General features: G+C 45.7%; 1 protein-coding gene across 6 annotated transcripts; it reads right to left on the bottom strand.

Annotated features, from left to right (window-relative positions):
* Positions 1 to 1464: 1464 nt before the first annotated feature.
* Positions 1465 to 11307, bottom strand: DUSP23 (dual specificity phosphatase 23). 6 transcript variants are annotated; one of them, XM_063438910.1, is made up of 4 exons: positions 11221 to 11307; positions 9414 to 9515; positions 7374 to 7644; positions 1465 to 1926 (listed from the first exon to the last, which is right to left on the bottom strand). In XM_063438910.1, exons 3-4 carry the CDS (start codon positions 7641 to 7643, stop codon positions 1741 to 1743), a joined length of 456 nt encoding a protein of 151 aa, XP_063294980.1. In that variant the 5' UTR covers position 7644; positions 9414 to 9515; positions 11221 to 11307; the 3' UTR covers positions 1465 to 1740. The 6 variants fall into 6 exon arrangements, with proteins under 6 accessions (XP_063294980.1, XP_063294975.1, XP_063294978.1 ...); XM_063438905.1 differs by having other exon boundaries at positions 7374 to 7659; positions 9425 to 9515; XM_063438908.1 differs by having other exon boundaries at positions 7374 to 7656; positions 9425 to 9515.
* Between the last annotated feature and the right edge of the window lie 1695 nt (positions 11308 to 13002).

Genomic DNA, 13002 nt, shown 5'->3' with positions numbered 1-13002 from the left:
CTGTGTGCGTGTGGATTAAGCAGTCTGTGTGTGTGTATTCACAGTTGGTGCCTTTATGTATGTGTCTGTATAATGGTATGCCTCTGTATGCATGTATGTCTCTGCCTGTATTTCTCTGTGTGAGTGTGTCTGTATGTCTATGTGTCTATATGTCTCTGTATGATTATGTCTGTGTTTGTATGACAGTGTACATGTATGACTTTGATTGTGTGCCTTTTATGTTCGTGTGCCTGTGGCTTGGAAGAAAATACACACAAAGGTATCTGGAGGGGAGGGACACACAAACAGACTGAGGGGGAAAAGAGCCACACAGAAGGACTGTGGTGGAGAAGGAGACCCAGAAAGGGGCTGGGGTAAGAAAGAGACTCAGAAAGGGGCTGGGTAAGAAAGAGACCCGTAAAGGGGCTGGGGTAAGAAAGAGACCCAGAAAGGAGCTGGGGGTAAGAAAGAGACCCAGAAAGGAGCTGGGGTAAGAAAGAGGCCCAGAAAGGAGCTGGGGTAAGAAAGAGGCCCAGAAAGGAGCTGGGGTAAGAAAGAGGCCCAGAAAGGAGCTGGGGTAAGAAAGAGACCCAGAAAGGGTCTGGGGTAAGAAAGAGACCCAGAAAGGAGCTGGGGGTAAGAAAGAGACCCAGAAAGGAGCTGGGGGTAAGAAAGAGACCCAGAAAGGAGCTGGGGTAAGAAAGAGGCCCAGAAAGGAGCTGGGGTAAGAAAGAGACCCAGAAAGGAGCTGGGGTAAGAAAGAGACCCAGAAAGGGTCTGGGGTAAGAAAGAGACCCAGAAAGGGTCTGGGGTAAGAAAGAGACCCAGAAAGGAGCTGGGGGTAAGAAAGAGACCCAGAAAGGAGCTGGGGGTAAGAAAGAGACCCAGAAAGGAGCTGGGGGTAAGAAAGAGACCCAGAAAGGGGCTGGGGTAAGAAAGAGACCCAGAAAGGGGCTGGGGTAAGAAAGAGACCCAGAAAGGGGCTGGGGTAAGAAAGAGACCCAGAAAGGGGCTGGGGTAAGAAAGAGACCCAGAAAGGGGCTGGGGTAAGAAAGAGACCCAGAAAGGAGCTGGGCTAAGAAAGAGACCCAGAAAGGGGCTGGGGTAAGAAAGAGACACAGAAAGGGGCTGGAGGGAAGAGACACACAAAGGGGGTGGTGGGAAGTAAGATATATACAAAGGGGGAATAAAATACACTAAAGCACATTAGGGGTAAGAAAGTCAAGGGGGGGGGGGTTACAACAAGACACACAGATGAAGATGCATTTTTTTCAGGGGGTGGGGGGGCGGCAAAATGCATCTTCGGCTGAGTAGCTAAAAGTCCTTGCACCAGCCCTGCGCACACACATTCACTGACAAACACACACACACTCACTGATTTGACATACACTCACTGATACTTACACACTCACACATAAATTCTCTCACACACACTCACCAATGAAGTCAAGTGCCATATGAACCCTGGAGTATTTATAGGCCTCCATTCCAATTTGGTTTTTATACTGAAGTGATCCCGAAGAAGATGAAAAACAACCACAAAACATCTTCTCAAGACAGTAAATTATGTTTGAAGTTATGGAAACCCAATAGAGTCAATGACCATCCAAATTTCATTTTTGGCCCCGAAAATCATTTTACTTCAGTTCACGAAAATAATGGTTTTATGAAAATACAACAAACGGCTGGTGGAAAGTCCAGATTAACTCAGTCCTGTGAAGCTGGGACATTGTCTAGTCCTCGTTAATCCCGCCCCCCCCATCATTTTATGTAGTGGTGGAACTGTATAATGGATTTCTCCTGTTCTGTTGTTTCTATGGACCCTCGCCGGATCTTCCTAATCTCATTGATGGCATCGACCCCAGTAATCTTCCTAGTTTTAACCAGATAACACGCCAGCATGGTGCCAGTCCTTCCGAACCCATGCATGCAATGGACAGCGACTCCCTGGAAAAGAAAAGAAGTGATTGACATTTCATTGTGTATTTCAAACATATTGTAGTCAGACAGCTTTATCCTAAAAGTTCCATAGTCGTGTTTGTTTTGTTCTTTGGTTTGGAGTTAACTTTGGTTTTTAGGGTATTTTTTTATGTGTGTAAAGTCTGAATGCAAGAAAAGATATGTGGATGAGACACATGGAGAGGCTGGAGGGTAGAATGAGACACATGGTGGTACTGGGGGGAGGAGAATGAGACACGTGGAGGGGCTGGGGGGAGGAGAATGAGACACAAGGAGGGGCTAGGGGAAGGAGAATGAGACACAAGGAGGGGCTAGGGGAAGGAGAATGAGACACAAGGAGGGGCTAGGGGAAGGAGAATGAGACACAAGGAGGGGCTAGGGGAAGGAGAATGAGACATATGGAGGGGCTGGGGGGAGAATGAGACACGTAGAGGGGCTAGGGGGAAGGTGAGACACATAGAGGAGTGGGGGGGGGGGATGAGACAAATGGAGAATTGGAGGTGGGGATGAGACACATGGAGGAGCTGGGTGGTAGAGTTTTTCCACAACTGGAGTATATTTATGGTAATTTTTTTTTTTTTTTGTAAATATGTTTTTATTTAGTATTTTCAATATCAAATTGTACCAGTATACATAGTATGGTATAGACATGCCGCTGGTGGTGACACGCAGGTCTCCGTCTGGCACTTGTGTTAGCAATATTCGAGCAAGTAGGTATAGGTGACACGCAGGTCACGTCACGGCTTTATAGGAAATGTATGAGCAGTCAGGTAATGATGACTCGCAGGTCACAGCCTAGCATTTCTAGAAGCATTTTCTGGACATGTAGACGGGGTAGATATATGGGTCCCTGCATAATATGCGTATAATTTCTCCACCTGCACAGTTCAGCCTCAGCCCAGGGGAACGAACGCAGCCCGAGTGGCGGCGGCTCTGGTCAGGGCACTCTAGGTTTGTATTGCATCCTATGTATACCGGCCTCCCCTGCTGCGCCCGCTCCCATGCGCCGGTTGTGTTCTCGTGTACCGTGTCCGTTCGTATGGCTGCGGGGTGTCGGTCAGGTATCCCTCCTGTGAGGTGATCCGGTGTCGTGTCAGAGTGTGCAGTCGGTCGCAGTGTGGCTCTGCAGGACGTCCAGCCCCCGTTGTCAAGGGTCTGTTTTGTGGAGGTGCAGTTACTGTGGTCACCCCTTAGGGAAGTGAGTGTCGTCGTATGAGCTGTTCATGTCCGCTCTGTTGGCGCTCCGGCTGTGAGCCATGTTAATAATCAGTGTGTGTGTGTCTGAGGGTAGGGGGGAATCGGGGATGGCTTGTCAGGGAGGGTAGGGGAGGGGTGTGTCTGCTTCCAAGTCCCTTCTGTCTAGGTCTGTCCTGTGGTTGTCCGGTCTGTTCGTCTCCTCGGTGTGTTGTTATGGGTCGTGTTGAAGTCTGGTCGCAAAGTCTGCCCTTGTGGTGGTCAGTATCCATTGGGTCCATATTTCCATATACCTGGTCGTTGTGTTTGATGCAGTCATAATGAGTTCCTCTGTCACCCTAAGCTCCTCCATTTGAGAGAACCAGGATGTTAGCGGGGGTGTCATTTGCCGTTTCCAGAATTGGGGTATTACCTGCTTGGCAGTATTTAGAATCCTGATGGTCAGTGAGTGTTTGTAGCGTGTTCTCGGGGTCTGTGTGTGGTGAAGGAGCATGTGTTCTGGAAGGAAGGGGGGTGGTATGTCGGTGAAGGTTTTCAGGATGTTGTGTATGCCCCGCCAGAAGGGCTGCACCAGTTCACAATCCCACCAGAGGTGGAGTGTAGTGCCGGTCTCCCTATTGCACCTCCAACAGAGGTCTGTATGTTCAGGGTCCATGGCATGCAGTACCGTTGGGGTACGGTACCAGTTCGTGAGCAGCTTAAACGCTGTCTCTTGGGTTTTGCTGAAGACTGAACAGTGGTGTGTCAAGTAGCACATCTGTTCCCAGTCTTCCTCCGTGAAAGTCTTCCCTAATGTTCGTTCCCATTTCCCCATGAATTTAGGAGTCTCCCCGGGTGTTTCCCTTTGTAACATGGCGTAAATGTGTGAGATTCCGTGAGGTTGCGGGTCTGGCTCCATACATAGCCTCTCAAATGTGGTGGGGTCGCGTTTCCTTGCTATGCCCTCAGGGAGGGTGTGCACAAAACTCCGAAGCTGTCTGTGTTTAAGGTGATGTAAGAGGGTGGGGGCGGTCTCTCCCAGTAAGGTCGGGAGTGTCTTGCATTCCGTCCCCGCCAGGAGGTGGTGTAGTCTTGGGATTTTATGTCTGAGTAGGTCCCTGAACGCGTTGGGGTCAAGCCCCGGGGGGAAGCTGTTGTTGTGTGTGAGTGGGAGCAGGGGAGACGGGAACGGGGCCAGTCCGCTTCTCTTCGCTACTCTCTCCCACACCCTCAGTGTTGCGGTCGTGTATGGCGTGCCCAGTCCTCCATAACCCCCTCTCCCTGTCCACGGGACCGTGGACAGTGGTGTCCCCATGTCCGCCTCCTCCGCCTCCTTCCATCGCTTGTGAACACTCTCTTTTGTCCACTCCATGACTCGTTGGAGATGGCATGCGTCATAGTACAGGGCGAAGTCCGGTATGGCTAAGCCCCCCCTGTCTTTTGGCAATGTCAGTGTAGTTAGTTTGACCCTTGGCCGTTTGCGGTCCCATATGTATTTCCCGATGTCTTGTCTCAGGGTTCGGAAGAATGAGCTGGGGATGGTGACCGGTATGGCTTGCATTAGATATAGCAGGCGCGGTAGAAGGTTCATCTTTATAACTTGAACCCTACCCAGCCATGAGATGTGCGGGTATGCCCATTCAGAAAGGTCTTTCCGGAATCTGTCCAGTAGGGGTGTGAAGTTGTGTTTGAATAGGTCAGTATCCTTCCTTGTTAACCAGGTGCCCAGGTACTGTATGCGGTGTTGTGCCCATTGGAAGGTATGGCTCTGTCTTAGAGGGGAGGCTCTATGTTCCGATAGGTTCATGTTCAGGATGTAAGATTTCGTGTAGTTGATCTTGAGGTTAGCAATCTCCCTAAAGGTCTCAAAGGCCTTCAGGATATTCGGGAGTGAGACCTCCGGGTTGGAGACGAAAAAAAGGAGGTCGTCGGCATACGCCGCGATTTTATGTTGCGTGTCTCCAGACCCTATTCCCCTGATTGCCTCATTGTGTCTTATGTGCGTCAGGAAGGGTTCGAGCGTCAGCACGAAGAGCAGGGGGGATAGGGGGCATCCCTGCCGCGTACCGTTGGTGATGGGGAAGGCGCTCGTCAGGGCTCCGTTCACTATGACATGTGCGGTGGGCCCGTCGTACAACGCCTCGACCCACCCCCGGAAATGCGGCCCCAGTCCAATGTGTGTCAGTGTGTGGAACATATATTGCCAGTCGACTCTGTCGAAGGCCTTCTCTGCGTCTGTCGACAGCAGCAGAAGGCCCTCGGTCCCGCCATGTCGTCTATGCATGAGTGTTAGCGCCCTGATCGTGTTATCCCTTGCTTCGCGTCCCCTGCAAAGCCTACCTGGTCTGGGTGTATGAGGGTGGGGATGTGTGTCTGGAGTCTTGTGGCTAGTATTTTAGCCAGCAGTTTGACATCGCAGTTAATCAGTGAGATGGGCCTGTAGTTCCCGCAATGTTCCCTATCCTTGTCTTCCTTGGGGATGAGCGCGATGTGTGCTGTTAGCGACTGTTTCGGTAGGTGGTGGCCCTCCCGGAGTGCGTTTAAGGCCTCTAGAAGGGGTGAGTATAGTAGGTCTGCGAACGTAGTGTAGTATTTGAGAGGCAGCCCGTCTGGGCCGGGACTTTTGCCTTGTTTCATCATTTTAATGATGCGGGCCAGCTCTTCTACGGAGATCGGTTCGTCTAGCCTGTCCGCGATTTCCGGTGTCAAGGACGGGAGGGAGTGTTCTGACAAGTAGTCCTGTATTTTCGCATGTAGTTCTTCCCCGTGTTTGTGTTGGTGGGGTCTGGGAAGGGCATAGAGGTTCGCGTAGTAATCCCGTGTTATATCAAGGATCTTGGAAGGCAGTTGGTGTAAGGTGCCCTTAGAGTCTCTCATCCTGTCTATATATGTCCCCTGTCGCCTTTTGGCTAGCATTCTGGCCAGTAGCTTTCCACTTTTGTTGCCGTGGAGCAGGAAGAAGGCCTTGTGTCTAAGTGCATCCCTGTGGTGTTGTCTGTGTAGGAGGCCCGTCAGGTCGCGTCTGAGTTGCAGTAGTGTCGCCTGGTGTGTCGGTAGTTGTGCGGTTTTATTGAGTGTTTCCACCTTGTGTATTTCTGCTACTAGGTCTGCCATGCGACTATTGGTCTGTTTTTTGAGAGTGGACCCCTGGCGGATGAAGTGGCCGCGTATCACACTTTTGTGTGCCTCCCATCTGATGGTAGGTGAGGTGTGGTCTGTGGTGTTCGTCTCAAAGTATTCCTTAAGTGTGCCTGAGATTTCGGACGTAAAGTCGGGTCTGGTCAGTAGGTAGTCATTAAGTCGCCATTTGTTGTGACGGGGCCTGAACATGGGTGAGGAGAGTGTCAGGGTCACCGGCGCGTGATCCGACCACGTCGGCACCCCGTGTTCCGCCGCGCTCGTGGTCGGTAGATTATAGTGAGAGGTGAAGATGTAGTCTAATCTGGTGTAGGTGTTGTGGACCTGTGAGAAATATGTGTAATCCCTCTCGTCAGGGTGGTAGGCCCTCCAGCAGTCTATCAATTGATATCGGGTCAGGAGGGTTTTGATTGCATTCAAGTGTTGCGACGGGACCCCCGATTTGTAATTTTTTTTTTTTACTCTCGTTCTACAACTTGTTTTCCTGGCACTGTAGAATCCTACAGTGCACCCCTTCCCCCCCCCCCCCCCCCCCCACGTGGCCCCACTTACCTGAAGCCAGCGCCGATGTACCTCGGCGCTGGGTAAGTTCCGTCTACGCTCCTCCCCCGCCGAAGTCAGGTGGCAGGGGAGACCTAATGCACATGCGCGGCAATGGCCGCGCTCGCATTACGATTTCCCTATAGGAATTATTTAATGCTTTCCTATGGGGAAAAATCTGACGCTGGAGGTCCTCATACAGAGCGTGAGGACGTCCAGCGTCAGATAACGGACCAAAGGTCTGTTTGGATTCCGGAAGTCCCTCTAGTGGCTGAGTTTACCCTCAGGTAATTATTGCTGTTTCTCAGAAACTGCAATAGTTACCACTGTTGGGTTAAGGGACATGGGACAATGCACCCAGACCACCTCAATAAGCTGAAGTGGTCGGCTGCCTACAGTGTCCCTTTAACTTAGCCCTTTGTTTTCTTTTATTGAAAGTGTTTAATATGTTACAAAAACAAGTGATTTTTGTTCAAACACATTTCACAAGTGCATTGATTACATGGCCTGATACAAGTGTAATCCAAGGTACATGCATGACTGGTATGTGAGCCAAAACAGTTAGGCCTAGATTGCCACGGTACCTCTTTCTCGGTGTTAGCATCTTCTACGATTTTGAGGAAGCTCTTGATCTGGTCCAAACTTGGTGGGCAGAAGTCCACGATGCGAATACGATGCAGAGTGATTCCAGGACAAGTGTCATGATACGGCGGTTTGTGCTCTGTCAGTGTTATCAGGTGCCGTATACCATTCTGGTACAAATACTCGTAGTGGGCAGGGAGTCGTGGCATAGCCATGCCAGCCAACAGCCCAGGTTCCACCCAGGAGAAGTTGTGGGGAGGTGTAGGGGGCATCCTACACGTCAGTCTGCTGAAAAAGAATGTCAGATGACCAAGGAGACCGAGCAGTGCTATTTCAGACGTACCATGTGGTCTCTTTTACTGTCAGAGAAATATACTATGTAGCATACAAACAGTTAAAGAATAAAACGTTTCTAAGGTGGCTAATTTAAAATCTCGCTAATAGTAAATATTTTTTTATAAAATGAACAATTAACAATTTTTGGAGCGCTAACTTTGAAACACAAATGTTGCTCTTAAATTGGGCAATAAAAAAGCACTTTGTAGCTTAAAATTTGATGTCTGCTACACACTTGAGTGCAATCCCACTGCACAGAGAACAAGATAAACCACTGAAATAATCACAAGTGGAAATATCAACAATATAAGAAAATGAAGACCCAGCACTTAAAGGAACACAACAGTGATAGAAATAAAAAATGATATGCCCAACGCTATAGTGCCCTAGTGACCATTTAGGTGACCAGACCCTGACTGCCAGGGTTAAAAAGTTGCCTTTACTTACCTTTTCTACCTCGCAGCGTTGGTCTCCGGCACGCCGTTCCGCCTTCTTGTCTGAGATCATCGAGATTGATCCAATAGGAAAGCACTGGTAGGCTAATGCACATGGGACCATTTGATTGAAATAGAGAAGCTTTACTCCACTATTTCAGCGGACGTGCCTCTAGTGGCTGTATGGCAGTATAACGGCCAATAGACACAGGTTACTCATACAATGGAAACATTGCTGTTCCTTCAGAGGGATGATGTGGTCTGGGAGCCTAAAGTGTTTCTTTAACAGGTTCAAAAAAAAGAAATATATATAATTATACATATATCCTCTTTATTACAGAATCACAGAGAATTATGAAGTCCCGACATATCTATTGCGGATGAAACAAGCCAGCATTGCGACATTTTCAGTAGATTCTTTAAAAACGTGTGGGTCCTACAGAATTTCTAGCCTACCATGAAAACCGCGTTTAAACCTTCTTAAGAGTTAAGCCATTCCAGTTTTTCTTGCTTAAAATCAGAGCTTTTTCTACCAAGCAGATGTATTATCTCCTAAATGGTTATACTTACACTGGGAGTGTGTCAGGGCACTCCTGGCACCATAACCACTACAGTATGTAGTGGTTATGGTGCTTGGAGTATTCCTTTAAATTTCAAAGTTCTGATTAATCAAGGAACTTCCAATTTCTAATTGTGTCAGGTAGCTGTAAGTTCTAAGCTAGCACTAAATAAATAGAGCTAAAAAAAATTTAAAAAAATTACATTGTATTCATAACATTTTTGCCATTACACAATAGGCATATTTTACAATTGTTATAAATAAATCTACACAAATGAGCTCTGTTAAAAGTGCTGGGAAGAGCTCATATAAAATGGTGGTGTTCTCATACCGGTGTGTATATATCGATTTCATAGAAGAAAAAAAAAAAGCTTGATAAAGACCTTAACAGGTCGAAACGTTGCAATAAATCTGCCTAGAAACAATCGCAGTGAGTGCCTGAGATTCTTCAATTTATTTATCTATTTAAAACTCCAACAAATGTTAAAAAAATAGGGACTATCGCTGAATATCAAGGACTGTTGGCAGGTATTTACTTTTTGCATCACTAAAAGATTTGAACAAATCCCGTGTATAAAATTCAATCCACTGTACTCTCAACCCTCTGATAAAACATTAGTAATTAGGCGTTAGTGAAGAATGAATTGCTAATATAGGCAAACACCCTGGATAGGAGCTCTATATAAGAATAAAGAATATCAGTGGATTTAAACAGAGAACTCACTCAGTCGTTCTGGATCAGGCAGAACTCGGAGAGGATAAGTCGGACACCTGGACACGGAGAGGTTCACTGCGATCTGGTCTCTTTGGCCAGACTTGCGGTTTAAAAGGACACAATTATGCACAATTTACCCATAATACACCTCTTCTACTCAGCCTGTAAATTACAATACAAATATAGCGAGCTATTTTTAAGGGAAGCAGTGCAACAAGACACCCCATAGGGGTATTGAAATCACAACTCAATGCCCAAAAATAGCCCCCGACTAGTGAATTCTACGCTTATTTACAAAGTAACTGAGGTTGAAAAAGGACTCAAGTCTATCAAGTTCAGTGTTGCACACATCGTTCTGCTGTTGATCCAAACAAAGGCAAAACAAAAAACTATATTTCGTAATATCAAGTAAATTCCCCATGTGCAACAATATAGCAAATATTCCTTCTTGATTTCAAAATGGAAACCGTATTTCCCTATTGGATCAACAAGGGATTACTGTGTATCGTTTGTACAATCCTGTTACTCAATTATAAAAAAATTATTTATTAGTATATTCCAGAAGACTGAAGCCAAGCTTAACTAAATGAAAACGAGTCGAATACACTACACGGTTTATATATGCAACCTAACAAAAACCTTTATTAGTAAAAGAAATGGCTGTTACCCTCAGACTTGTTAAATAATTATTTATGTTATTGTCTGTTAAATATATATTACACATAATGTGTGTGTTGACATTTATACAAACCTCCCAACTCTGGCGTCACGAGAAGGGGGTGGACCAGTGACCTGATTATATTACTGGCTCCACCCAAAGGGCGGACCTGCCCAGAAAGGTGGTGGGTCCACCCAAATTATTGGCAGTTGCATTCACGCCAGGCAACCTGCCAATCATCTAAGGCCAGCCCCTGCGGGGAGCATCGTACCAGTGCTTTCTGCAGGGTCCTAGTGTCCTAAACATAGAGCAATTGTGTCTAATGATGTGCTCACACTATGGTTGTTAGGGACACCAGGGAAATAGTGCAGGACGACGGGAAAGAGTCAGAAAATCTGGACTGTCCCACTAAAATCGTTGGAATACCAGTTTATAATTTTAGACTAAAATTTAGAATTCACTCTGAATTCACGGCAAGTTCACACAGGGAATATCCCAGCTAGCTTCACATTGTAAAATCATCACATTTGGCTAATTACTAAATACATCATTTTTATAATTTGCCAGTATACTCTAAATCTCTGAATGATGAGATCATGCCCTGTCCCATATTTCACTACTAGTTTAGCTTAGATTAGTAGCGGGCAGTTAAATGTTATAGAATAGAATTTAAGGGGGGGGGGGGGGGGGTAGAGGAATAACACATGGGGTTATATTATCAGGGGGATTCACAAGACATTAGGTAACCGTGCATTTTGTAAAGATTTTGGTGTATACAGCAGCTCCACTACTTAGAAATACAGGTTTTTTTTAACCATGCGGTGTCGCTGCTGGTATATTAAGGGTTAATACGGCTATTGGCCCTCTTGCCTGCGTGTAGTGGCAAGTAGAAAGTGTGGGCCTTTAAGACTGGCTAAGCATCATGGGAAATGTAGTTCAGAAACACCTGGCTGCAGACATTGCCTAATAATTACTGGTCTACCAGGAGATCCCTCATTGGTAAAGTAAGATATATGAGGGATTAAGCATTATATAAACAGGGATTAAGCATTATACAAAGTGTAGAAATCCCTATATTAGTTATTGTAATCAACCAGATTTTCTACAAAAAAAACAAAAAACACCAAAAAAACATGCTGCAATCAACTAACCTGAGACACAGAGTGCACAGAGCAGACAGCCAGCCCCTTTAATACTTTGACCTCATATTGTATGCCCAGGGACCGTCTGACAATATCAGCTGCTGGAGCCTTAGGGACCGTGTGCTATGTGCGTGGCTTTCAGAGGAACGTCAAGTCTGAGTGTTTATTGTTGTATATGTCATGTGACGGGACCTGCAAGGCTGTATACGTTAAAGGTTCATGCAACGAAAGAGCGAAAACCGAATCGCAAAATCCAGGCACAAATAGCCATGGCTGTGACTGAAGCAGAGTCGGCTTTTATAATCCCACTTACATTTCGGCAACATTCACCGTTTAGCGAATAAACCTCCGAACAGTGAATTGTAGAGAATAGAGACTGCAAACTGCAAAATCCAGGCCCAACGAAAACCTGTATTGGAAAATATTTAGAAACACAATAATTATACAGTTTGGATATTTTAACCCGAATGTTGCCATTTGGTTTTTAAATCACTGTCTACGTAATAAACCCTTTATAGGGATATTCACTAAACGGCAAGTTTTAGATTAAAATAAACACACATTCGGAAACATTCTCCGAGATCCACTAAGGAGAGATAGGTTTAAGGATGACAGATAAAAAGATAAAGAATTAGATTCATTGGGGGCGAACGGGCAGTTTCTTATGTAGGTGGAAGCGAGATTTTGAGGGTCCCGGGGTGAAAGAGTAAATGATCCTGATTTTAGGGTGAATTGCAGTTGTTTTAGTCTTCCTCAACGCTCCCCTTCAGTGATCCCTATCCTGGCTTCCTATCAGACTTGTGTCCAAATCTCTGTCCGCTGCGATGAGCGAATCAAATGCCTGTCAATCTAGAGACGAACAAATCGAATCCTTGGGTACAACTCTACTTCTTATATCTTTTAAGATATGTGGCTACGAGGCTCCAACTGGAATCCCTCTGCTTTTTGTAAACCCGGTTTAATAAAAACTGTGGATCCTGTGTGCAGTGTGTTTTTTTTTTTTTTAACTGTCCGCTTTTTTTCGTGAAACACTTTTAGTTGCAATTAATGGCATGTCATGTTCACTTTTTGTACAGCGCTTCGGAGTGTTAGTGTGTATATAATTAAAGCCATCTCTTGAACGCTAGATGGACTCTTCTAATCCTTTTTTTGTGCTTTAAAACACTAGCACCATCCCTGCCAATACGGCAGCCTTATTCGGAATGTTTCATTTATCCCAAAACATAGTTTAATAATGCCTTCTAGATTTTTAACAAAGAATGATTACATAAATTGTGTTTTGGCACCCTTTACTGCGTAACAGTGTTTACAAAAAACCTTTAATCTGGCAACGTCCCCAGATCCTGATAACAGCCGGGATATCAAAGGCCTACGAAAATCTGCTGTAAAACACAAGCAGCGGCCATGCCTTGATGAAGACTCCGGTAGAACCGTACAGTCTAGTCTGGTTATAGTTTAAGGACATCTACGGGACACATTTTTTTTTTTTTTTTTTAAAGTTCATGACATTAAATAATTTGTATTTATTTTTAATGGTGTACATTGGGATTATATTTTGGGGAAAAAAAAAAAATCGCGTTTTTCTTATCAGACCGAGCAGTCATGTTGGGTTAGATTCTACGGTTCCAGGTTTACGCAGAGCAATCACAGCAGCAGCAAGTTAGGTTGAGCAGCATTTGTTCTGATAACAGTCAGACTTAAAAAAAAAAAAAAAAAAAGATACATTTTCTCTAAAAAGATCATTATAAATAATCTATGAAACACCAGCGCTTGTTCTTGGATGGTCC

The sequence above is a fragment of the Pelobates fuscus genome, chromosome 13, assembly GCF_036172605.1.
Source record: "Pelobates fuscus isolate aPelFus1 chromosome 13, aPelFus1.pri, whole genome shotgun sequence".
Taxonomy (NCBI): domain Eukaryota; kingdom Metazoa; phylum Chordata; class Amphibia; order Anura; family Pelobatidae; genus Pelobates; species Pelobates fuscus.
Note: the sequence above shows the minus strand (reverse complement) of the source record. Positions and strands in the feature narration are given on the sequence as shown.